Genomic DNA, 25,356 nt, shown 5'->3' with positions numbered 1-25,356 from the left:
CCCCAGTTTGAGAACCCTGAAGTAGTTAGCACATATTCTAAGGGACCACTCAAGGTGAAGGGGCCCCTTAACATAGCTGTAGTCAGAGGACAAAAAGGGGGGTTCGTGAGTTACAGATTGTTGTAATAAGCAATAAATCCAGTGTCTTTATTAAGGGCAGGTCTACACTTAAAACACTGCATCGGTGCAGCTGTGCCATTATAGCACTTAAATGAAGACATTACTACACCACTGGGAGAAATTCTCCTGTTGGCATAGTTAATGCACCTCCCTGAGAGGCAGTAGCTATGTTGACTGCAGAAGCTCTATCTACAACAGCGTTTAGGTCGGTATAACGACATCACTCAGGGGTGTGGATTTATCACCCCCTGAGCGAAGTAATTATACCAATGTAAGCCTGTGGTATAGACCTGGCCTAAGACCAAGATTTGTAGCATCTAGCAAAGTTATGAATTTAAGCTCCCAGGCTCAACTTTTGAAAGCGTTGTCCAGGTTTCTTTTGAGGATGAGGACTGACTAGTCAGATATAATGGGATCGCTTTGTGAAAAGTGTTCACCCACAGGTGTTTTTGACTTCTGTCATTTTCCTATTCATTTGAGAGCATAGTGATTTCCTGGTTTCACCCTCATAGTTGTTAGTGCACTGGAAACCTGCACAACACTTTCAAAAGATGAGCCTGGGAGCTTAAATTCTCAAATTTGTTAGACACTACAAATCATTGTCTTAATAAAGACATTGGATTTACAGCCTATTACAACAATCTGTACCCTACTAACACCCCTCTTTGTCCTATGAGTACAGGATTGTTAACGGGCCACTTCACCTTGAATGGTTCCTTAGAATATATGCTAACTACTTACGCTAAATTATCTGTTTGATCTTGTATTTAGCTGTGACACTCTCTCAGTACCTTTCCCATTTGGGAAGAAGAGCTCTGTGTAGCTTGAAAGCTTATCTCTCTCACCAACAAAAGTTGGTCCAATAAAAGATTTACCTCACTCACCTTGTCTCTCTAATATCCTGGGACTGACATGGCTAGAACAACACTGCACAGTACTGGAAATTTACAGTCTTCTTTATACCTACAAAACAGTGCAGTGCTCTCAAATGTGCTTCAGTCCTGTTCTATTGGCAAAAATAATAGGATTAAAGATATTTGAGACTTTCCCTAACAATTCATACTTTGGCCACTTTCCACAACAATCCTGTCTACTAAAACTGTCTACATGGGTGTCAATTGTGACTGTGCTTTGTGTAACATGAATCCATGTCCATTAGGAATTAAACCCAGAATGGCAATTTACTTCACGAAAGATGCTGAATATCCTTCGTGACTTTTGGATTGTATTCAAAGTAGTGATCTAGACAAAAAAGATTCAGAAGCCTTTACTAATCCCCTGTGACATCAAGTCCTTGATGGTACAGAGTTTAAAAAAAATGTACTTCTATGCAACTGTAACATAGCTTAGTATTTGTTGTTATGCTATCCTTATTACATACTTCAAAGGTTGAACATGTAATAAACAACATGGCTGCAACAATTTATTACAGAATTGGTTTTGTAAAGGGATTTCTCTGTGTTGAGAATCAGTATAATGTCTATCAACTTTGAGTTCAAAGAGGAAAGAAACAATGGAAACTGAAAATTTACTGCAAATCACCCTCTAAAGGAGAATTTCAGGTAGCTATTTACAACCAAAGTTCACTAACATTATGCTGAACACATAACTGCTCTATTAGCTATGCATCATGAGGCAATGCAAGGATCTCAGAGTAATAGTTTAAGTGACATTCTAAGTGCCTGATTCTTCATTGCACTTGTTGTGGCCAGTGTGAATTAGTGGAGAATTGGAATTTGATAGCACATTATTCAGTTCTTTTCACTGAACCAGGAAATAAGCTCTATGGCTCTTGTATATCTTGTTGGAAACAGTGCCTGATTTTTTATGCCTTGCACCTTGTTTAGTCATATATAACTGTGTAAAGTTCTACCAAATAAGCATTTTCCACTAACTCACACTAGGTATAGCATTCTGCTCCTAACTTTGCACAGATGTACGTGACTATACAGGGTAAAAGGCAGTGAAGAATCCAGCCATATGTATATATCAAGATATATAGCCATGGAACTTATTTCCTGCCTCAGCAAAGAGACCTGAATAAAGTATCCTATTTGTTATTCCTCTAGCTTGCCAGTTATCCAGACAGATTGCAAGCTTAGTTAAATTTAGTTTTCTATTTCAATAGTACTTTAATGTACACTCCATCCAAAATTAACATAACTACAAGCCACAACACTCTGCACAGTTGAACAAAATGAAAACAGGATATTGGGGAGAGGAGGGAAGGGGAGCTCAGTTTCTTCTTACCAGTCTCATGTTTCGTGGGTTAAAGTCAGGAACAGAATCATCATGGTCTATAGTTGCCATCACAGCCCAGGGAGGAAAAAAAAGTAATGGACATAAACACTGATTATACAAGAACATATTTAAACATTTTAGCAGAATACTGTTACACAAATGTGGACACCACAATGAATCACTCCTTATTAAAGTCTTATCTTTACAGTCATGTTCACTGTATTAATAAATAAACTGGGAATATTTTGATGCAAAATTTGCTTTAGCTGTCTTAATATTAATTTAAGTGTAACTAGATGGACCTAATCCAAATATTCAAACTGTTATTGAAGGAAATCTGATATTGTTACAAATACACAATATTCCCCCCAAGTGTGTATTCACAAGTCTCTCCCAATGAAGAACAAAATGTAATATATTTGCATGTCAGAACTATATTTCTAAGTGGCAAAACCACTTGGTTATTTCTTGGCTTTGTGCAAGACATCTGTTGAATTTAAATACATTTATGAATTATGAATTTCACTATGTTTGTCCATCGCCTGACAGAGGGGCAGTGATCTTGATTGGGACCTCTTGGTATTACTGTAATACATATAATAAACAACAACTACTCACGTAGCTGGTAAGAAGTACTGTTTCTTACCACAAGAACTGCATACTGTCTTCATTTAATGCAATTACAGTAGTGTTATTGAGAGAATACACCAATTAAAATAATTTTCATAAAATAATAAATTAACTTTTTTACGTAGCCAGCTTGTTTTAGATAATATGGTATATTTTTGGTTTTAAGCTCAAAATTTTGGAATTTTGTACAGGCCCATAAGTACAGAACCTGCTGCAGAACATTATCTAAAACTGTATTATTTACTGCATGGGTGCCATGGAGTAACTCATCTCCCTGCCAAGTTCTTCTCTATAAAGTCATGTTTGGTGGCTTTAAATTTCATTTGGAAACTTCTGACAATAACAGGTGTTCAGAAACGATTCAATTAAGCTATTAACTATTTTCAAATTACAATACATCACACACCATCCCTGAACTTGCTCACCTCTCCCTCCTACAAACCTCTTCTCAAAAATCACTTGTAACCATGATGCCTACAATTATTCAGGAAACATGATGGCTAAGCTGAGGACAGTTGGAAAAGTTGATATTTATAAAATAAAAAAAACACACACACAAAAAAAAGAACACACAAACTTTCATATAACAGGAGGTTACTTAACTGTAACTGAAGGCTCTTTCAGATGTGTGGTCCCTATCTGTATTCCACACATGGGTATGCATGTACACTAAGGCTGGAAATTCTTCAAAGCAGTGTCTGTTGGCCCACATATGTGCAGTAGCTCTTCTCGTGGTCCCAACTGAGGGTATAAGAGGCAGTGTGGCTGGATGCCTCTCCAGTTCCCCTTCTTACCACAAATCCAATAGGAGCCGAAACAGAGGTGATGGAGGGCAGGTAGTGGAATATGGCTAGGGACCACACATCTTGAAGAATCTCCAGTTACGGTAAGTAACCTCCACTTCTTCGAGTGCTGGTCGCTATGTGTATTCCACATGTGGGTGCTTGGCAAGCAGAGGGAGGATATGGCTTGTCCACAATATCTCTCTGCTGTGGCAATAAAAAGTCTTGGTGATTTCCTAATGGGTTTGGTTCTTTGCAGGTAGAATGCCAGGGCATGCTGAATATTGATGGAGTGAAGTCTCTTGTCTTCAGAGGAAGAGCAGAGTTTTGGAAAAAATTCAGGTAAGTATTTTGTTTGATTGATATGGAACTCAGAGACAATCTCACTGTCTCTTACACTCTTAATCAGGAGCACGAGAAGAGCTACAAGAACATATGCAGGCCAAAAGATATTGTGCATGAGTACCCATGTGTGGAATACACATAGGAAATGGTACTCAAAGAAGAACAGTGTATTTAGGTATACAGAAATTGCAAATATTTAGTATTTCTTCCTCTACCCTGCTCTTGCTTTATTGTTTGTCTTCTCACAGACAAGTTTCTGGGGCAGGAACCTTGTCTATCTCTGGGTCTGTATACCACCTACCACAACAAGGCTCTGATCTTGACCCGGGCTCCTCTGGGCACTACTATAATATACATAATAATAAGAATGATGTGCAAAGCCTTAAAACTACGTCTTACACAAATCTTTTCATTAAAATCAGTGTCTGCAGCATTCCCATTAACAAGTGCAAATAAAATATAAAAATTAAATTAAAATATGCTAATCATATAGCTCAAGCAAAGGAATCCATCTCTAAATTAATTCTGCACCCTGAATTAGCATTCAAATAGAAAATTAACCTTCCAAGATGTGCCAAAGGACTCAGATAAGTGTATCATTCTGCTATAATAAAGATGATTTCCACCTCTATAATAATATTTTTGTTTTCTTGCCCCACTCTTCATAAATGAAATAAATATTTTTACTTATCTAAAATAAACTGGTGAATTAAAAAAGATTTAGGATCTTAAGGGATAGCCATATCCAATATTCTATTAGTCATTAGGATTAAACAAACTTCAGGGCTTTAAAATCTATCTGATCTGAATAGTTACTATATAAAAATAGCCAAATGGAACTTAGGAGTAATAAAAGAATTCTTAGACCAAAAACTTGGGTAAGTTGGAGTTAATTTTCACAAAGCACTGTTGAATGAATGAAAAAAAAAAAGTTGTACGATTAACATCTCAAATATTAGAAAACCAGGGAATTGTAATTTAAGGTTAAACTTTAAAAAGAACGAGACTAAGTATAAAAAGTCACAAAGTCACTTGTACGTTATTCACTCATCTCTCCTGTTTGTATGACTCTCTCACACAGCAAGAAGAGAAAGGAAAACAATTAAAAGCATGAGATTGCAAAATGACAAAAATTGCCAGGAGTCAGGGGCAAGTGTAGTATTTGAAACTACTTTTGTCATATGTTTAGAAATTTGTTAGTTTCTAAAGTTACAATGCAGCTAATATTTAAAATGTTTCTCTTATTTAAAAACCTAGGGAAAATACTGTAATAAATGTTTATGTAAAGAAGAGTTGCATCATAGCCACATAATTATTTTTTTGTAATCTGTTGCTCCCCAAGCAATGATAGCAGAATCTCTAGAATTACTGTGAAAATAGGTTGGTCTTTGCCTCTAGAGCCAACAGCAGTGTAATTTTCATACTATATATATCTCACTCATTTCTTTTTCCCTTGAACGAGACAACAAGAAAAACATCTGATCCATTTTCACTGGAGAAAAAGGAGCTGAATTTGACTCTGAGGAAGGTAAATTGGAAAATTAACAGAGAAAAAGGCAAAGAACACATATTTCTCTTGCCCAGAACTACAGAGTAGGAAGTGACAGTAACAGACTATAAGTAAGTGTAAAATAGAAGATGGACAATGAAAGTCATAAGACAAAGGAGAACAAAGAATTGGTGGGCTAGGGAGAGTATCCTCTACAAGGACCATGAAGCAGCTTAACAATAAAAAGAAATTTCCCAGAATTGTGCTCAGGGTTCAGTTACTTGTCTGCCAATCTAAACTGCCCTGCAAAAGGGAACATCTGGCTTTGTTCAGATTAATGTTATTTAAAACTACATTATCCAGTCATAATTGTCAAGAGATTAAATTGACAATCTGTACTCAAATTAATGGAATGAGTCAAAATTGTCTTTCATAGCTGGCAAAGCACACTCCTCTAGATAAATCAGAGCCTTCTCAAAGTCAATGTGGCCTGTTAATCAGAAACTTAATCTGATTGGTGAAATATTACAGTTCAAAAGATCCCTGCCCCAAGAAGGTCACAATTTAAGACAATAAGTCTTAAGATTTTTATATACTTTTTTTTATATACGGTATATAAAAGTTATAGTGTACATGAACATCGGAAAAGCCTGTCACAGAAAGAACCAACCCAAGAAATAGTCTTCATTTTCCTCATTAATACATAACATATTTTTAGCTCATCACGCAATAAACACACAACGTTTGTCCTTCAAGATCAATTCTGTCACCCTTATTCATATTGGGAAGACTTGTAGAGTAAGATACTATCCAGGTCTCCTAGGACAGTTGCAAAAGAACTATTTTTCCCAACAAAAGCTACAAGTGGCAGGAATACTAAAGCCTTTACTAGCATTTATTCCAAACTCTTAGCAACTGGAGCTCTAGGTCAGCAAGAAACTCCAAATTGCAATTTTTATGAGAAGGGCTTCTCCCCAGGAGCTGTGCTGGACAAGTTTGGGCAGATAGATAAGTAACAGCTTGCCTGTAATAATGCGTCTTGCACTTCACAATCTGAGCATTCTTTAAAACAAAAAGTATCTAGCTTTTATGGCGGCAAAATAACCTCAAAAATTGTGAAGCAAATGCCATTATGTCTACCTGAGTCTTCAGAGATCCTGAAACAACAGCTCTGGCAGAGGTGAGAACTGCTCCATTCACCTGAATGGACATTTTCTCTGAACATTACTGATAGTTCACATTATTGAAATTCATTTCTAACTAAAATATGTAAGAAAGAAAGATGACATTTAGATGATGTCACTGAATCCACAGTATGCAACAAAGCCTGATTATTATGTTATGATAACCTGTATCCAATCTACTGCAGGGAGCATTCATTTTGGCATTTCAAGTGAGTGGAGATTTGGTGTAGAGGCAGAATTTGTGAGATTACTACTTTTTCAGGTAGGGTCTTCTTCCCCCTTTCATGAAGGCTGTAGCCTCAAAACTACCACCATGCAGGACATAAAGTTTATACTAATTTAGTCTTTCTAGCTTTATGTATCTAGTGATCTTAGGGCATTCTATAGTGCCCCTCAGTGTAGTATTTAATTGCTTCCCAAGTCAATTAGATCTGTATAGCAAAGCTTCTAGTGTACTTCATAGGTCTTTTGCTCTTCTCCCTTCTCTGTTAGAGGAAGGTCTGATCGGGATCTCTTTTGTTTTTATCTGTATCTCTCATTCTCTTTTTTTTCCAATTAACCAAGTTATGCTGAGGAGGATTTTGCAACATTGCCTGAAAGTGGTCAGACCCTGAAAGCTCATTCCACAGCTAAAATTTCTCAGAGTACAATTTGACTTCAATTCTCATGTGCTTTGTCAACTGTATTTTTACAGAGAAGGTCAACTGTTTTAGGGCATCATGGAATGGAGAAGTGGTCACTTATGAAGCTGCATCCTAACCCACTGATGGCTTTGAAGATAAGATCCAAGGTACTGAAATGGCAGATGACTGGTTCAAAGACGTTTTGTATTATTGAAGGTGAAAAAGTTAATTTACCTAACAAGAAACAGAAACAAATCCTCCACTGAATTTTAATGGAGTTATGACAATTAACACCAGCTGAGGACATGCCCCACTGTCTTCAATACTCCAAAAGGGGACCTGCAGGGTAAGGCTATCTAAGTTGCTACATCTGACATGGGGCTTCTATGACAATGGCTGGTTTTGAGACTGAAAACAGCAGAACTTTGTCTTCACTAATCCTCAGCATATTTCTTGTTTAAAAGTCAGAGACACATTAGTAGCTACACTAACTTCAGTCTAAATAATTCTTGGTTTCCAAAACTATCTATATTGAGTGAGGAAGTATTGTTGTCTTGCAGAAGTAATCTGCTAATGATTGAAGATCATCTTCAGTCACTTCTGTCAAACTCAACTTTCCAGAAAGGGAAAGTATTGACGACTCTTTAGATTTTAAGAAACGGGAACTGCCCTAAACTTCTGCTATATTTTTTAAAATAAGCATGAATTCACAATAAAATTACTCCCAAAGAACCAAGCAGAAGCATCCACTCTAACAATGGAAATGCAGACAGCTAGACTGTTTTTTTCTTTATTATGTACTATTAAAATATATAGAACTGCAACAGTAGCTTTACCTTTTCTGTTTTACAACAAATTATTGTGAACCTGCATGCATTCTTCAGAGCAAGCCAATGAGTTAAAGGAAATTTAAAACTATAATTGAGGATTATTACAGTTATATCAAAAACAAAGCCAATAAAAATACATTTAATTCTCTCAAGTCACTCTTTTCTTACCTTCTGCATCCCTCCTCATTTTCATTCTGTTGAGTTTCTTCCGCTGCTCTCTTAGCAATGCCTGCTGTTGAATCTCTAAGGTTTGATCATCTTTTGGGGAATCGGGGTACATATATCTTAAGTCTGCTCGTGTTTCTGAATCTGTTGCATAGATTGTGAATTTTAAATTTCATCACAATACTATTTCAGAAACATTTACTTTAAAAATGTGAACTACATGCATTTAAAAGCATTAGGACCATCAATACTAATAATGGCAAAAAAGTGGATGGCTTGTAATAATATGTTAAAATACCACTTCATAAAAAAAATTCAAAGACGGCAATAAAGTGTATCAAATGAAAAAAATAACTGTAAGCAACTTCAATTTGCCAGAAAACAAACAAACCCAAAGACTGTAACAATGTATAAATACCTGGGCTTGTTAGTAGTGGTCGGATTAGGAGTTTCAATGATTCTATGGTAATGACAACAACTAAATTAAAGGGTTGACACAGTGAATTTTGATTGTGGTGATACTTCTTTTGGTTAATAAGAAAGCACAGATATGTCAGGTGTAAACTGCCGTCAGACACTGAGAGCGGGATTTCAAAAGTGCCTATATTATTTAAGAGCACAAATTCTGTAGACTTTCACTGGGACTTGTGCTCCAAAGCCACTTTGGGATTTTCAAAAACACCTCTCAGCACCTTTCTGTGAAAGGATCATTGCACACACAAGTGCATTAAAAAAGCTGCTGAAACATTCCTATGCTTTCCTGTTTAATGGAAGTTAAGTATATCATCATTTTGGGGAACCGAAATATTTTGCACTGCAAATTGATATACATGCTCCACAAAAACAACACAGAATGTGTTAGAGAATGCCACTAAAAACATTCCAAGGGGCTGTTTTAGCAGCCAGGAATGAGCTGGATATAGTGGTTCCCTGGCCATACTACTTATGCCATGGTGCAGCAAGCAGTGGACTCCTCAGCTCACTAGTTAAACCAGAATGCCAGTAGAAAAGAAGATACGGTGAGGGCCAGGACCCTGTCCATAGTGTTTGTGTTAAGGGCAACTGTGAGAAGGATTACTGAATTTTCTTTTAAATGCTAGAAAATGATTAAGAGATGCAAATAAACCTCCAATCAGAAAGGATAACATCCACTTGCCTTTGTATTTAAGTTCATTGAACTCCCTGATATTCTGAACATTGACAGGGTCAGCTGCACCCTTTGATGAAGGTCGCCTGACTGGAGCTTGCATCCGAAGCCTGGCCATCTCAAATACATCCATTACATTTTTCTCTCTTTTCCTGCTTGAAAAGTTTGTAAACCAAACATTCAGTGTCGGTAACAGTTCCCCATTCATAACTTATTTGAACATGTCACTCAGTATTACTCCAAGTGAACACTATTACTTGGATATTGTATCCTGCCAGTCAAAGAATAAAACTATTTGAAATTTGAAGACAGTTTTTAAAATAATTAAATTTCTCTGTGTGTTACAAATGGAAGCAGTGTGGTATCTAAACCCATTAAGTTCACACTGATGACATGGAAATGAGCTGGATGGTCCTATGATTACTATGTGATGAAATTTGCAAATAATCAAAACATAAAAGAAGGATAATGCAAAATTCATTTACTTAACCAGTGCAGTTCTAATAATTTATGTTAGTATAGTTATACAGTACACTAGTAAATGTTCTGTGGTATATTTTTGTAATGAAGTATTCATAACAACATCTCTCTCTACAGCAGTAGGTTATTATACAGACACTGCTGGCCTTGTACACACATTATGGCCTGAGGAAAAAGGACTAGTGAAATGTGAATTAGCAAGATTCTAGTATATGTCTGAAGGAATGTAAACAGTCAACAAACCAAAAAATAAAATTCAAAAAATACAAGAAGCTATTTGTTGGGTCAAGTATTTTCTATACTTAAGACATACAAAAGGAGAAATCTATTTAAATTTAAATTCAGATGAAATGATAACTAGCATCAGCAATGTACAACAGTAGATGTAAGAACTAATGTTGGAGTTGTATTTTCCGGGTGTAAACGCATGCTTTACTGCAAGAAATGGAAACTGGAGACCAGCTGGCATCAGAGACTTATATTTTCCCCTTAAAATATTAGGTTTAGAAAGCAATGGATATAGATAATAACCAACTGGATAATTTCTTTGAAAAAGCATATATTAATGAAATTCATAGATAAGGCCAAAAGGGAACACTATGATCAGCTAGACCAGTGGTCCCCAATGAGGTGCCCGCTGGGGCATCTATGTGCGCCTGTGTACTGGCCGGAGAACAAAAATTCGCCGAAATGCCACGTCACCAAGAGGTGCTGCTGCCGAAATGCTGCCGAAAAGCAGCATCACCAAGAGGGGCCGCTGCCGAAATGCCACTGATTTTTGGCAGCGACACCTCTTGATGACACTACTTCGGCGGCATTTCGGTGGCAATGCCTCTTGACGTTGCTGCTTCTCGGCGGCATTTCAGCAGATGCTTGTCCTCGGTGGCTCGTCATCTGGCACCCACCACCTGGAAAAGGTTGGGGACCACTGATCTAGTCTGATCTCCTGCATAATACAGACCATTGGACTTCACTGAATTAATTCCTGTCTGAACAAGAGCATATATCTTTTAGAAAACATGCAATATTTGAACATTTCCAGTGAAGGAACGACCACAACCACCTTAGGTGAACTGTTCCAATGGTTAATTACCCTTATTGTTAAAATTTTGCTCCTTATTTCTATTCTAAATTTGTCTTGCTTCATCTTCCAACATGGGATCTTCTTATACTTTTGCCTACTAGACTGAAAAGCCCTTCATTATCAAAACGTCCTTTTCCCCACATAAGTATTTAGAAACTACGATCCAGTCAGTCCTTAACCTTCTCTTTGACAAGCTCAAATGATTAAGCTCCTTGAGTCTTTCACTATAGCTCATATTTTCCAACTGTTTAATTGTTGTGGCACTTCTCTGAACCCTCTGAAATTTAGAACATCTTTCTTGAATTTTGGTCACCAGAACTGGACACAGTATTCCACCAGTGGTCACACCAGGGCAAAATACAAGGGTAATAGAACCTTGTTATCCTGCCAGATATTGCCATTTATACGTCCAAGGATTGCATTAGCCCTTTTGGCCACAACACACTGGGAACTCGTGTTCAGCTGATTATTCATTCTGACCCATGAGTCTTTTTTAGATTCACTGCTTCCCAGGATAGAGTTCCCCATCCTGTAAGCATGGGCCACAGAACACCCTAAATTATGCATTTTGCAGGGTGTTATGCTCAACAATGTAATGCTGTATTATAAAAGAGTTTGAACATTTTGTATGCAAGTTTAATCCCGTAACTACACCGCTACCTCGATATAATGCCACCTGATATAACACAAATTTGGATATAATGCGGTGAAGCAGTACTCCGGGGGGGGCGGGGCTGCGCACTCCAGTGGATCAAAGCAAGTTCAATATAACACGGTTTCACCTACAACGCAGTACGATTTTTTGGCTCCCAAGGACAGCGTTATATCGAGGTAGAGGTGTATTTTCATATTTTTGTTTTTGCTCAAGTGTCTTCTGGCAGGTTAATATAGCTTTAGGCATAGTGCGAGAACTGGCTTTAGAAGTGTATGTTTAAAAAATCTTACCTTGTAATGGCTACATCATCATCACTGGCTACATTGAGCAATTGTTCCTGAAGTCGCCGCTCTTCACTTCGGAGCTGTTTCCTCATTTCTGACAGCTCATTTATCACATTCTTTCTTTCCTCTGGAATTTAACATAGATAATTAAAAAAAAAAGTGATAGAGGAACACTATTTGTTTTGGCCACTTCAGAAATCTAAAGTGTAAAAATACGGTGATTGTTGTTAAAACTAAGATAATACATATAATAAAAATGCAGGAATGTCAGTTTGTGTGTCACTTTGAAACCTAAAATGTCTGTAGAGTCAGTGCAAAGCTATGGGAATAGCTATAAGCATGGTCAAGAGCCCTTCTTGTTCAGAATACTACCCGGTTCAATCACCACTGGGTTTTGAAGTCTGTTACTGTCCAATTTTTAACTATCCAGTCATTCTGACTGTACAAATTACACACATGCCACAGCAAAGCATGTATCTATGCCATGCCAAGAGTCCTAGACCATTGTGATACCAGAAGTAATTCAACCAACCACCTTTACTCTACCGCTAATTTGCATTCAACGATTTAATTGGTTATATGATGGAGACTGCACAGATGGTGGATTGCCTGGCCCAATTGCCACGGTTCTTCAAAACTGCCAGCACAACACAACACAACAAGCACACCCAATAACCCCAAAACACAGTCCCTCTAGCAGCACACACCCCTGATTTGTCAGGTACACAAGCCAACACAAAAGTCCCAGTACAATCCCCCCAAACATAAATCAACACAATCACCCTCAGAACATAACCAGCACATACAATAACCCCAAACATCACTCTGAAGACTAGAATGTCTGTTGAGTCCGTGTGAAGAAAGGGAAACAGCTACAAGCATTGTTGAGAGCTCTTTATATTTAGAATATCACCAGATTCAATCCCATCACTGGGATTCATAGTCTATCATGGTCCAGTTTTTAAGTTCTCAGCCATTATTGGCTTTTTTACAAATATGACTTTATGATTACCCCCATGCAACAGCACAGGCTTTCAACTACAGTACTAGTGATTATATCAACATGATCAAGATGCAGCCTTTTATACATTTTAAATTAGTATAGAGCTTATATTTAGAGACATCCCAAGGAACAGATTACAGAGTTGTAAGAGGCATCCAAGATTAACAATCAGAAAATATACAGTTTATAAATGGAAAAATGTATTGGGAGCAAGAACGACAGAAATCACAAATGAAAAGCCCTACTCGCTATTAGATAATCTAGTCTACTTCTGCCAGTGGAGGACTGTTCCCTACAATAATTCTGGAGTGCTATGCTCACTGTAGTTGCAACTGTCCCAAATAAGGATTCTAGCACTTGTACTGGAAGATAATCCCACCGTCTAACCCAGTGGTTCTCAACCATGGGTACGTGTACTCCTGGGGGTACTCAAACATCTTCCAGGGGGTACTCAACTCATCTAGATCAGTGTTTCTCGACCTGAGGCTTGCAGCCCCGAGAATGGTCATGGGATGGGTTTAGGGGGGTTGCAAATGCAGGGCTGGCATCAGGAGGTGGCAAGTAGGGCAATTGCCATGGCCCCCCACCACAAAACTAAGTTACATGCTTCAGCCCCGGGCGGCAGGACTTGTGAGGCAAGGCTCACAAGTAAAAACAGGCCCAAGTATCACACTGAAATGTAAGTACAATGTTTATATTCCAATTGATTTATTTTATAATTATATGGTAAAAATGAGAAAGTAAGCTGTTTTTCAGTAATAGTGTGCTGTGACACTTTTGTATTTTTATGTCTGATTTTGTAAGCAAGTAGTTTTTAAGTGAGGTGAAACTGGGGATACTTAAGACAAATCAGACTCCTGAAAAGGGGTACAGTCATCTGGAAAGGTTGAGAACCACTGGTCTAACCAATCTCACTACCAAGAAAATTTCCTTATAACCAGCACAAATTAATTTTCTTTATTTCATAACAGTAGCCCTAGTTATACTCATATCATGTACTACCCTAAAGCAGAAACATGATTAATATTAATGTGCTAATACCATGCAAACAAATGCATTTTCTTACATGAGACTTCTATTGAAAACAGAACACTCTTATTGATGCACAGTAAACTTCTTTAAATTAAGGGTGATTTTCAAATATAATTGCCAATATCCGAAAACAAAAGATCAACAATTTTTCCACGAGGGTATGTGAAAAAAATGTTTGTTAGAAAAAATTCAAATAAAAGTATTTGCTGATATCTTTGGGATCTAAAAGTGTCTAGAGTTTCTCTCTCCACAAGATACTTACAGTCAATATCAGAAAAGAAGACAACAGAGAAAGAGGAGATTAACATATATAAAGTGTATATTAGTTATGCTATCATGGAATAAAGGGAATACCAACCATATGCACGCATCTGGTTTCTTCTAGCTGGGACTGGAGGAGATGGAACCCTGGATTGTGGAATATCCTAACAAATATAACAAATGTGTCATTAACAGTAAGTAAGCACTTCAGACAGATGAGAAATTAAAAAGTACTGAACCTAAAAATATCTGGTGCCTGATCATACTGAAACTACTGGCAGAATGAGGGAGAGAGAATGAGAATCTGATAGTCTCTAGTTATCTCTATTTCTTAAAAAAATCTGCTGTTTAAATACATACTAAAATCACCAACATCATTTATTTGTACTGTGGTAATATCTAGAAGTCCCTATCAAGGACTACCAAGGCCCGACTGTGCTAGGTGCTGTACAAATCTATGAATAAAAGACAGATCCTGTCCCAGAGAACTTGTTAGAGAAGCTTCTGGATTGGGACTCAAGAGGCGCTGAGGGCTCTGGAACTGACCCACATGGACTATGCTGTAACTTTCTGTTCTCCATGTTAACTAAGGATTTTCTACACCATGTTCCAGACATCTAATAAACTTTCCTGCTTTTACAACATTGGCTGAGAGTCACTCCGCACCCCGTTGGGTGTGTAACTCTCCCTCAGGAGTCCCACTCAGGTGGACTCACTGAAGGGAGCTCCTGGCAAGAAGTAGTGATGCTGAAGGCTCTGAGGTTTGGCGCCAGGAGGCCGAGAAGCCAAGCGGCTTGCCCTAGTGAGAATGTGACCCTAACGGTGTTGACACATTGAAAGAGTCCTCCCAGGGACTGTTCCAGATCTGTGCAAGAGCATCCGTGACAGATGTGAAGGAGGAAACTGTGATATTACCTGTTAAGAAATAACTTATCTGTACAGGAAAATATGCATCCAAGCTCTTGATGTAAAATATATTCTATTGAACACTGAATTAATTTAAGACTTTCAGTTCTCTTTATACCTTGAGAGACATGGGTACAAAAGCAACCATCGCTCCACGGATAAGTGTTACCTCAACCATTAAAACTAATGTCAAGTTCTTCTTTGAGAGAGCAGATAATATAGCTCCATCAGGAGCTCTTTATTGACCTGAAAATCAAAAAAGAATCCTACAAAAAAGAGGAAACATCGACAAATTGCTAAGGATGAGTACAAAAGAACAGCACAAGCAAACACAAACAAAATCAGAATGCCTAAGGTACAAAATGAGTTATACCTAGCAAGGATTATAGAAAGCAATATGAAGAAGTTCTAGAAATAAAAGCAAGAGAAAGATGAAGAAAAATGTAGGACCTCTCTTTAGCAGGAAAGGAAAGAAAACAACAGACAACATCAAGAAGGCTGAGGAGTGATGCCTATTATGCGTCACTCTTGACTAAAAAGATAAATTAATATTGACAACAAGGGATAATGAACACAAGCCAAAATAGTGAAATTATAGGTTGAAGAATATTTAGATAAATTAAATGTCTTGAAGTCAGCAGGACCTGATGAAATTTCACTTGAGGGTACTTAAGGAACTAGCAGAAGCAATCTCGGAACAATTAGTGATTATCTTTGAGAACTCACAGAAGATGGGTAAGATCCCAGAAGACTGAAGAAGGGCAAACATAGAACTTATCTTTAAGAATGGGAGCAAAGAGGACTCAGGGAATTATGCACCAGTTACCCTAACTTCAATACCTGGAAAGATACTGGAACAAATTATTAAACAATCAAATTGTAAGCATCTAGAGGATTGTGGGATTACAAGAAATAGTCAATATGGTCTATTTACAATAGAAATAGTCAATTGTCAGGAACAAAGTGTGCCAAGCCAACCTAAATTTCCTTCTTTGACACGGTTATTGGTCTTGGATGGGGGAGGGGAAAGCTGCAGATGTGATATATTTTTATTTTAGTAAGCCTTTTTATACAGTTCCACATGACAGTCTCATATGCACACTAGAGAAATGTGGTCTAGATGAAATTACTATAAGGTAGCTGCAAAACTGATTGAAAGACTATACTTAAAAAGAGTAGCTATCAATGGTTTGCTGTAAAACTGGGGAGGACACAGGTGAGGTTGCAGGGATCTGTCCTAGGTCCAGTACTATTCAATGTTTTCATTAATGATTTGGATAATGGAATGGAGAGTATTCTTATCAAATCTGTAGATAACACCAATCTGGGAAGGATTGCTAGAATTTTGGAGGACAGGATTAGAATTCAAAAGGACTAAAACAAATTAGAGGATTGGTCTAAATTCAGAAAGATTAAATTCAATAAATACAAGTGCAAAGTACTACACTTAGGAAGGAAAATCAAATGCATATCTACAAAAAGGGGGATAACTGGCAAGGTGGTAGTACTGCTGAAAAGTATCAGAAGGTTAAAAGCAGATAAACTAATGCAGTTGCAAAAAAGGCTAATCTCATTCTGGGGTGTATTAAAAGGAATGCTGTATGTAAGACATGGGAGGTAATTTCCCTGTTCTACTCAACACTGGTGAGGCCTCAGCTGGAGCACTGAGTGTAGTTCTGGGCACAGGCTTCAAGAAAGATGTGGACAAATTGGAGAGAGTCCAGAGAGGAGCAACAAAAATGATAAAAGGGTTTAAAAAAAACGGCATATTTAGTCTTGAGAAAAGAAGATTGGGGGACAGATGTTGTGAAATCCTCATCATTGTAGGTTTTTAAGACCAGGTTAGACAAACACCTGACAGGGATGATCTAGGATTATTTGGTCATGCCTCAGTGCAGGGACTAGATGACCTCCCAAGGTCCTTTCCAGTCCTATATTTCTGTGATTCTGTGATGCAAGGGAGAACTTGAGAACTTATAACAAATGTCAGTTCAGAAGAATGTCAGTTCCATCATCTCAGTTATTGTCTATATATCTTACATAAAATAGAAGGGTGGTATTGACCCTTTCAGAAAGAATATATCCAGAATACATTTAAGAATTTAGACAGAGCAGATGATTTTAAAAAAATACTTTAATATTCAAAAAGTTTGCACACCAAATGTCACAGGCTATGGCAAGTGCATCACAAATTATTTGCACTGTTCTGTCAAAACTGTAACTGGTCACTGATATTTTCACACACTACCACTTGTACACTAATTATTAAGTTTGAAATATAAGAATCATACTTGCGTGTAATAAGACATATGGCTTTCAACAGAAGGAGGCCTCTCATCCTTCTGTAAGGACTTGTTCTGAAGAGCAGGAATGACAGGAGAAGGTTGCCTCGAAAACTGAAAATGAGGAAAACGTACATGATTGTAACAAGTTTCCTATTAATGCTTAATAAATTATTATATTAAAAGGAGGAGCTGGCTAAAATAAAAGCTTATTGAAGCTTTTAATTCTTCATAATATACTTTTAATATATTCATCAGCTGTATTTTAATATAATTTCATTTGCTTGGACTTTCTTTTATTTTATTTTTATCATTTACATATTTTGCTTTCAATGTTTAAGTATTTGTTTTAACAAAAATATTATACAGATAGTTGCCTTTTTTGTTTACATATAATCATGATAAAGATTTCAGCCTTTGTAATTAGTTCTTAGATGCATTTTGTGTTGTACTTATAGAAATTACCTTTATAAAATGTATGCATGTTATAATTATTTAGTCATCATTTTTAAATCTTATAATTAACTAAGTCACATATCCTCTTTTTTCCTCTATTCAATTACCACATTTTTGTACAATATTTCTCCAACACACACGCATACAATGAAATTAATCTATGACAAATTGAGAATCTGTCTGTGTAATCTATGAATTCTGTGTGAGATCATGAACTGTCTGTATGTATCTTTATCAAGATCCAAACTCAATTTTGAATGTACAGGCTTCTGCCTCCCGTTTGCCTCCCTGTTGAGATGACATTCCAAAGACTAGTGGCAAACAACAAAAGAGGGTCATTGACTTAAAATGTTGAACCACTGAAATGTGATTGCTTTAGACAATAAGATAGCTCCTAACCAGGAGACCTGGTTTGTCACAGGAGAGGATGCCTTGGAATCACCTGGGGAAGTTGGCAAGACTGGCAAGGGAGTTACCTGACAGAGAAGACTGGAAGCTTTTAAAAAGCAAGGAGCTAATTTATTTGCAGTCTTTGGCCATTTTTTTCCAGCTCAAGATAAGGGAGAACCAACCCAGTACACAGGGCCTGCATGAGACCCTCCTGCACACAGATGGCTAGAAAGGGATATTGGGTTTAGGATGTTTGTTGTGTTATATATGACATCATATTATGCCTACCACTTACAATCACTTAAAATCTATCTTTCTGTAGCTAATGAACCTGTTTTATATTTTACCAAAACCAGTATATTTTGCTTTAAGTTCTGGGGAACCTCCGCTTATTGTACAAAAGCTGGTGCATGTCCTCTTCACATTGAGGGAGGGGTGGACTGGGTAATAAACTTATATTGGTCAGGCTTCTGACCAAGGCAAGATGATACAGCTCTGGGATCCTAGGCTGGGGACCTGCAGGGGGAGTTGGCTGGTGCCTTTCTCTGCGTGGTTCATGAGAGGCTTTGGATCCCTTCATGCAATTTAGCTGGGTGTGGGGCTCCACCTGCTGTTGTGGTGAGTGATTAAAGCTCCCGGAGGGGTTTGCTACTTGTTACTAGCAAAGCATTGTGAGAGACAGCCCAGGCTGGGGAGTTAAGGGGGCACAGCAGTACCCCAGTTCCAGGTTGTACCCTGGGGATCCTGTCACAGTGGGGTACCTCATTCAGTGCACTAAAGTGCCCCAGTAATAACCATGTGACTGAAAACGAGACAATGACTATGCTCTTAAATGAACTCATGCAGAAAAATGACAAAAGACAAAAACACCGTATTTACCAGTGAGCAAACACTTTTCACAAAATGATCATTCTACATCTAACCTGTCAGTTCTCAAACTCAAAGGAAACCTGCACAATGCTTTCAAAAGATGAGCCTAAGAGCTTACATTCATAACTTTGCTCGACACTAAAAATCATGGACTCAGTAAAAACCCTGGATTTATGGCTCATTACAATAATCTGTAACCCACTAACTCTCCTTTGTCCTATGACTGCAGAGGTGTTAACTGCCCACTTCACCTTGAATGGTCTCTTGCAACATGTGTTAATTTCTTATGATAAGCAATCTGTTACATCTTGTATTTAGCTGTGAGACTCTAAGCACCTTTCCCAGATGTGTAGATCTCTGTGTAAGCTTGTCTCTTTCACCAACAGAAGCTGGTCTAATAAAAGACATTACCTCACTCACCGTGTCACTCTGTGCATATACTAGGCTTTTTTGTCAAAATTTCCCACCATTGCTAATGTCGGTAGATATAAAGGGAGGACTAGTGAAGACAGGGCCTTCAGCAGCTGCTAGAAAACAGTTGCAGTTTTATTACCATGATTCAATTTTTCTAGCAATTGTCTTACTAAAAATAAAATAGGACGATATGTTTAGACTTTAGAAAGTCCTTAAAGTGTACCACCTTTTTTTCCTCTTCCATCTTTGCTATTTTTTCTCGCTCATAATATTGTCTAAGTTGTTCATTCTGTTTTTCTTCCTCCTCTTTCCTCTTTTTTTCAGCCTCTTTTCGTCTTTCTTCAGTTAATCGAATTAGCTCTTCATTTTTAAATCTTTGCTGTAAAGAGAATATTGTTGGTGAATAAAAACAAAAAATAATCAATATTTTTTAAGTTTTTTTTTTATTTTGCTTGAGAAATTAAAATTATATGTGAGTGGTAAATATGAATGGAAAAAACAACATGCAGTTGATCTAATGAACAAAGTTTTCAAATTAGAACTTTTGCCATATACCTCTAAAACATCTGAGGTGAAATCCTGGCTCCAGTGAAATCAATGGCAGAACCCCCACTGAATTCAGAAAGGCCAGGATTTCACCTCTGATGCACTGGTCTCATTCAGAGCTAGACTGAGGCTCAGAGGCTTTTAAGACTCAGCCTTGAGTAAACAATGGTACATAGCTGTGCCACACCCACAAGATCCTCAAAAATAAATTGTTGCTCAGTCAAAATTATTCCCCTACTCCTGGAGGAAAGTTGCAACAATACTTTACAGTGTAGGGTTAATTTCCCTCATTATACCAGCCCAGCTCTGTTAGTCAACCTCCTGAGAGAGACTGAGACAAGACTCCCATCCCCACCCCACCAAATTGCTCATAAATGGGAGCAAAGGGGCAGAATCTGGAACGCTGAGATCGTGGTCCATGTCACGCCTTAGGCTATGATCTACAAAGGTTTTACACAGCCATGCAGAGGATTAGAGGAGGTGTTACATCCCTGCACAGCGACATAACACAAGGTCACAAGCTATCTATCCCACATTAACTATGGGAAGAAATACAATCAAATTAATTCAACTTTTTAAAATTGAAAAATACATCTAAGCTTTTTATTTTGAATTACATTAAAACTGCACACTGCAATAACAATTTTCATTTCCACTTGGATCAGGGCAAACGTCAAGAAATTAGCCTTTTTTTCAAAAATAAGTATTCCGGCCTTGTCCAAATGAACATTGCAAACTTTTTTTAAAAAAATCAAGCTTCATCTGCAATATTTACCCCTACTACATTACAAGTATTTCCAAAGTCTTCTACAACTAAAAGATTAGAGAAAAAATACCTCCCTATGTTTCAGTTTGTTTACTTGGTGAATTTGACACTAGTCTACATTCCCCTTGTATGATCAATCTCCTCTGTGCTAACACAGCAGCAGGTGGAAAAAAAATGTTCTTAAAATAAGAAAAAACAACTGTAAGGCCACAAAAACCAACATTAGGCCCACAGATAGGTTTAATACTTGACTATATTTCAACTTTTTTTTTTTAAATCTGACTAGATTTCAAATTGATGGGAGTTCTTTTAAGATTAAGGGAAGTGGAAGGATTTTGCTGACTACTTGTGCCCCACCTACATTCTAGTTTTCCAGTGAGCTTCCACAAGCCTTTTTCTGACACAGAGTATTTCATGAGCTTCCTTAGAGTTTGCAAAATGCAAATGCTTCAATGTGCTGGTTAGGGGTAAGGGAAAAAAATAAAAAAAAAATAGAATTAGATAGCATACCTCCTCCTCTTTCCTTCTTTTCTTTTCCTGTTCCTCTTCATATTCTTTTTGAATTCTGGTCCTCTGTTCAGCTAGTCGCTTTTCTTCTTTTTCTTCTTCAATTCTAAGTTTTTCACGCTCTGCCTCTTCCCTGAGTCTCTTTTCCTCAATCTAGAGAACGCTAACATTCATTAGTGTCCAATGAACAACGTTTACACGTGACAGGTTTCAGAGTGGTAGCCATGTTAGTATGTATCAGCAAAAAGAACGAGGACTACTTGTGGTAACTTAGAGACTAACAAATTTATTTGGGCTTAAGCTTTCATGAGCTAAAACCCACTTCATCAGATGCATCCAGTGGAAATACAGTAGGAAGGAAAATGGACAGACAGACAGACAGAGATCATGAAAAAATGGAGGTTGCCAAACCAACTTTAACAAGACTAAACAATTAAGGTGGTGTATTATTAGCAAGAGAAAAAAAAACTTTTGTAGTGACAATCAAGATGGCCCATTTCAAACAGTTGACAAGAAGGTCTGAGTAACAGTAGGGGGAAATTAGCATGGGGAAATAGTTTTTAGTTTGTGTAATGACCCATCCACTCCCAATCTTTATTCAAGCCTAATTTAATGGTGTCAAGTTTGCAAATTAATTCCAGTTCAGCAGTTTCTCATTGGAGTCTGGTTTTGAAGTTTTTTTGTTGAAGAATTGCGACTTTTATGTCTGTAATTGAGTGTTCTCTGACTGTTTTTTTTTATTCTACGCAAAAGAATAAATGGACACAAATCAGACATCAAGAATTATAACATTCAAAAACCAGTCAGAGAACACTTCAACCTCCCTGGACACTCAATTATTTTCCACTGCATGCATCTGATGAAGTGGGTTTTAGCCCACGAAAGCTTATGCCCAAACAAATGTGTTAGTTTCTAAGGCGCCACAAGTACTCTTTGTTCTTTTTGTTTACATGTGTGGCACTCTGTAGATGCTTGAACCCTGCATTTGTAGCATTAAGGAGCATACAAGGCAACTGCAAGGGAATTCCAGGACCTCCCTGCGCTATGGCTCAATTAACTTTTGATTTGTTTAGACTAGCTGTTTGAATAGTCTTTAAACCTTTTTGATGTATATAAAACACTGAAAGCTCTCTCTTTTTTTTTCAAACACAAAAAAACTTAATCACTTCTCCTACAGAGAGCCATGCCAAACCGAGGCACAATTTTAAAATTGGTCAAACAACATTAATTTCATACACAATAATATACAACATACTTTTTTTCCCCATTTTTCCTCCTCCATTCTTTTTAACTATTATGGCACTGGTCTGTTACACTATAAAACATGTTACACAACAAAAAAAATTGTTAGCAGAACTATTGTGTACATGCATTACTAAAAATAACTAGGTTCTTATTGCTGCTTTTGTTCTTCCTGTTTCTCTACTTATGATTCTCACTTGTGTCGTATTGAATTTAGACTGTTCATTCTTAAGGGCAAGGCCTGTGCCTTCACGTTTTTATGAGGCTCCTAGCACACTTTGGGGACTCAAAAAAAATATTTTAAAACACAATAGAATTTAGGTCAATCAGTAATGGCATCAATTTTCTGTTTCCAGTTGGTTTATAGGACTTCATGGATTCAGGCACAATCCCACAAACACTTAAGCATGTGAGTACTCTCATGAAATTCAATGGGACTACTCATCTGCATGAAGTTAGTCACATGCATAAGTCTGTACAGGCCTGGGGCCTTGGGGAGCATGTATTAGATAAAATCCTTGATAAGTTGTATTTAAGCATCTGAGCTTTTTTACTTAACAGGGTAATATTGACACATGCATTCACCTGCAAACGAAGAAAATTCTTGTATGCCTCTTGCCGCAAAAGTTGTTGTTCAGATGGTGGCTCACCAAATATGTTACCTCGAACATAGGGAGAGGTTTGTGCAAATGTAAAACCTAGAAGAAGATGGTTTTCCAAATATAATCAAAACTAGTTTTGAGACAGAAAACCAGATGAAAGAAACACAAACATTTCTCTCCCATGGTAGTTTACAATATACATTATCCAAATTATGTGCAGAATTTAGTATGAGTTTCACTGTTCAATTAATATGAGTTAGTTATTTGAGTTTGGACAAAAATATTCAAATAAGTAAAGGATTTTAGGATATCAAGCAACAAATAAATGATTATATAAGTCACGTTAGTATTCTGATGTTTATGATGAAAAACACAGTCTGCCACAACCAAATCTATACAGCTGCTTTCATATGTGCACCAGGGTTTACAGTTCTATTTTTTTTTAAATTAGACAAAAAAGTTTCTAAGTTCAACACTTCATTGCTTGTTATTACCATTCAGCAGATTTATCAAATATAACTCAATAGCGGTTCTTAAAATGTACTACATTTTTAAAAACCAGAACATAATTTAAAAAACAACACAAAAACACATCTTCATTAGACTAATGTTCAGATAACAGGATGATGGGCACTACAGCAAATGCATAGATTAGAATCAAGTGATACAAATTCCTCTGCTCTAACGAGCATACTGTACTATGAATTTTAACGGTCTTTTTCAGCACAGCCTCTCTGGTTAGTCTGTTGAAAATGCTATCATTAAGGGTTAAGCTGACAGTTTACTCTAAGTAAGGGTTAGCTCAGACCTGTGGTGCTCCAGGAGCAGCACTTGAAAGGAAGATTGACTCAGACATACCCCTCAGAGTTGCAGTTCCCCTGGATATCCTGTTCTCCAAAAGCAGGTGGAGAAGAAGAGAGGATTAGGAAGGTCAAAAAAGAATTTGAAGAACAGCTAGCCAAAGACTCAAAAAAGTAACAGCAAAAAAAAATTAAAATACATCATAAGCAGGAAACCTACTAAACAACCAGTGGAGCCACTGAATGATCGAGATGCTAAAGGAGCACTCAAGGACGATAAGGCCATTGCGGAGAAACTACATGAATTCATTGCATCTGACTTCACAGCTGAGGATGTGAGGAGATTCCCAAACCCGAGCCATACTTTTTAGGTGACAAATCTGAGGAACTGTCCCAGATTGAGATGTTATTAGAGGAGGGTTTTGGAACAAATTGATAAATTAAACAGTAATACATCACCAAGACAAGATGGTTGTCATCCAAGAGTTCTGAAGGAACTCAAATATGAAATTGCAGAACCACTAACTTGGTATGTAACCTATCATTTAAATCAGCTTCTGTACCAGATGATTGGAAGATAGCTAAGGTGACACCAATTTTTAAAAAAGCCTCCAGAGGTGATCCCGGCAATTACCAGCCAGTAAGCCTAACTTCAGTACCGGGCAAACAGGTTGAAATTATAGTAAAGAATTATTGGACACATATATGAACATAACTTGTCGGGGAAGAGTCAAGATATTTTTCGTAAAGGGAAATCATGCCTCACCAACCTACTAGAATTCTTTGAGGGGGTCAACAAGCATGTGGACAAGGGTGATCCAGTGGATAGTGTAGTTAGATTTTCAGAGAGCCTTTGACAAGATCCCTCACCGTAGCTTCTTAAGCAAAATAAGATGTCATGAGATAAGAGAGGAGGCCCTCTCATAGTTCAGTAACTGAATAAAAGATAGGATACAAAGGGTAGGAATAAATGGTCAGTTTTCAGAATGGAGGTAAATAGTGATGTCCCCCAGGAGTCTGTACTGGGACCAGTACTGTTCAACATATTCATAAATGATCTGGAAAAAGAGGTAACAATGAGGTGGCAAAATTTGGAAATGATACAAAACTACTCAAGATAGTTAAGTCCAAAGCAGAATGCAAAGATTACAAAGGAATCTCAAAACTGGGTGACTGAGCAACAAAATGGCAAATGAAATTCAATGTTGATAAATGCAAAA

At 37.4% G+C, this 25,356-nt stretch overlaps 1 protein-coding gene across 9 annotated transcripts in view; it reads right to left on the bottom strand.

The window, feature by feature from the left end:
- CSPP1 (centrosome and spindle pole associated protein 1) overlaps window positions 1-25,356 on the bottom strand; it is a 161,200-nt gene that overhangs the window by 28,403 nt on the left and 107,441 nt on the right. For 8 of the 9 annotated variants that reach the window (XR_005593609.1, XR_005593608.1, XM_039522308.1 and 5 more), the window contains 9 exons: window positions 23,320-23,432; window positions 21,496-21,645; window positions 19,900-20,052; window positions 17,553-17,657; window positions 14,453-14,519; window positions 12,066-12,186; window positions 9,566-9,711; window positions 8,413-8,553; window positions 2,371-2,417 (listed from right to left, as the gene is read on the bottom strand). Coding sequence is in view for 7 of the 9 variants with exons in the window: in XM_039522308.1 (XP_039378242.1) it covers window positions 2,371-2,417; window positions 8,413-8,553; window positions 9,566-9,711; window positions 12,066-12,186; window positions 14,453-14,519; window positions 17,553-17,657; window positions 19,900-20,052; window positions 21,496-21,645; window positions 23,320-23,432 (1,043 nt within the window). In the remaining 2 variants the exon portion in view is untranslated. The remainder of the gene's footprint in view (window positions 1-2,370; window positions 2,418-8,412; window positions 8,554-9,565; window positions 9,712-12,065; window positions 12,187-14,452; window positions 14,520-17,552; window positions 17,658-19,899; window positions 20,053-21,495; window positions 21,646-23,319; window positions 23,433-25,356) is intronic. The other variant, XM_039522310.1, reaches the window with a different exon arrangement.

The sequence above is a fragment of the Mauremys reevesii genome, linkage group 2 (genome assembly GCF_016161935.1).
Source record: "Mauremys reevesii isolate NIE-2019 linkage group 2, ASM1616193v1, whole genome shotgun sequence".
Lineage (NCBI taxonomy): Eukaryota > Metazoa > Chordata > Testudines > Geoemydidae > Mauremys > Mauremys reevesii.
Note: the sequence above shows the minus strand (reverse complement) of the source record. Positions and strands in the feature narration are given on the sequence as shown.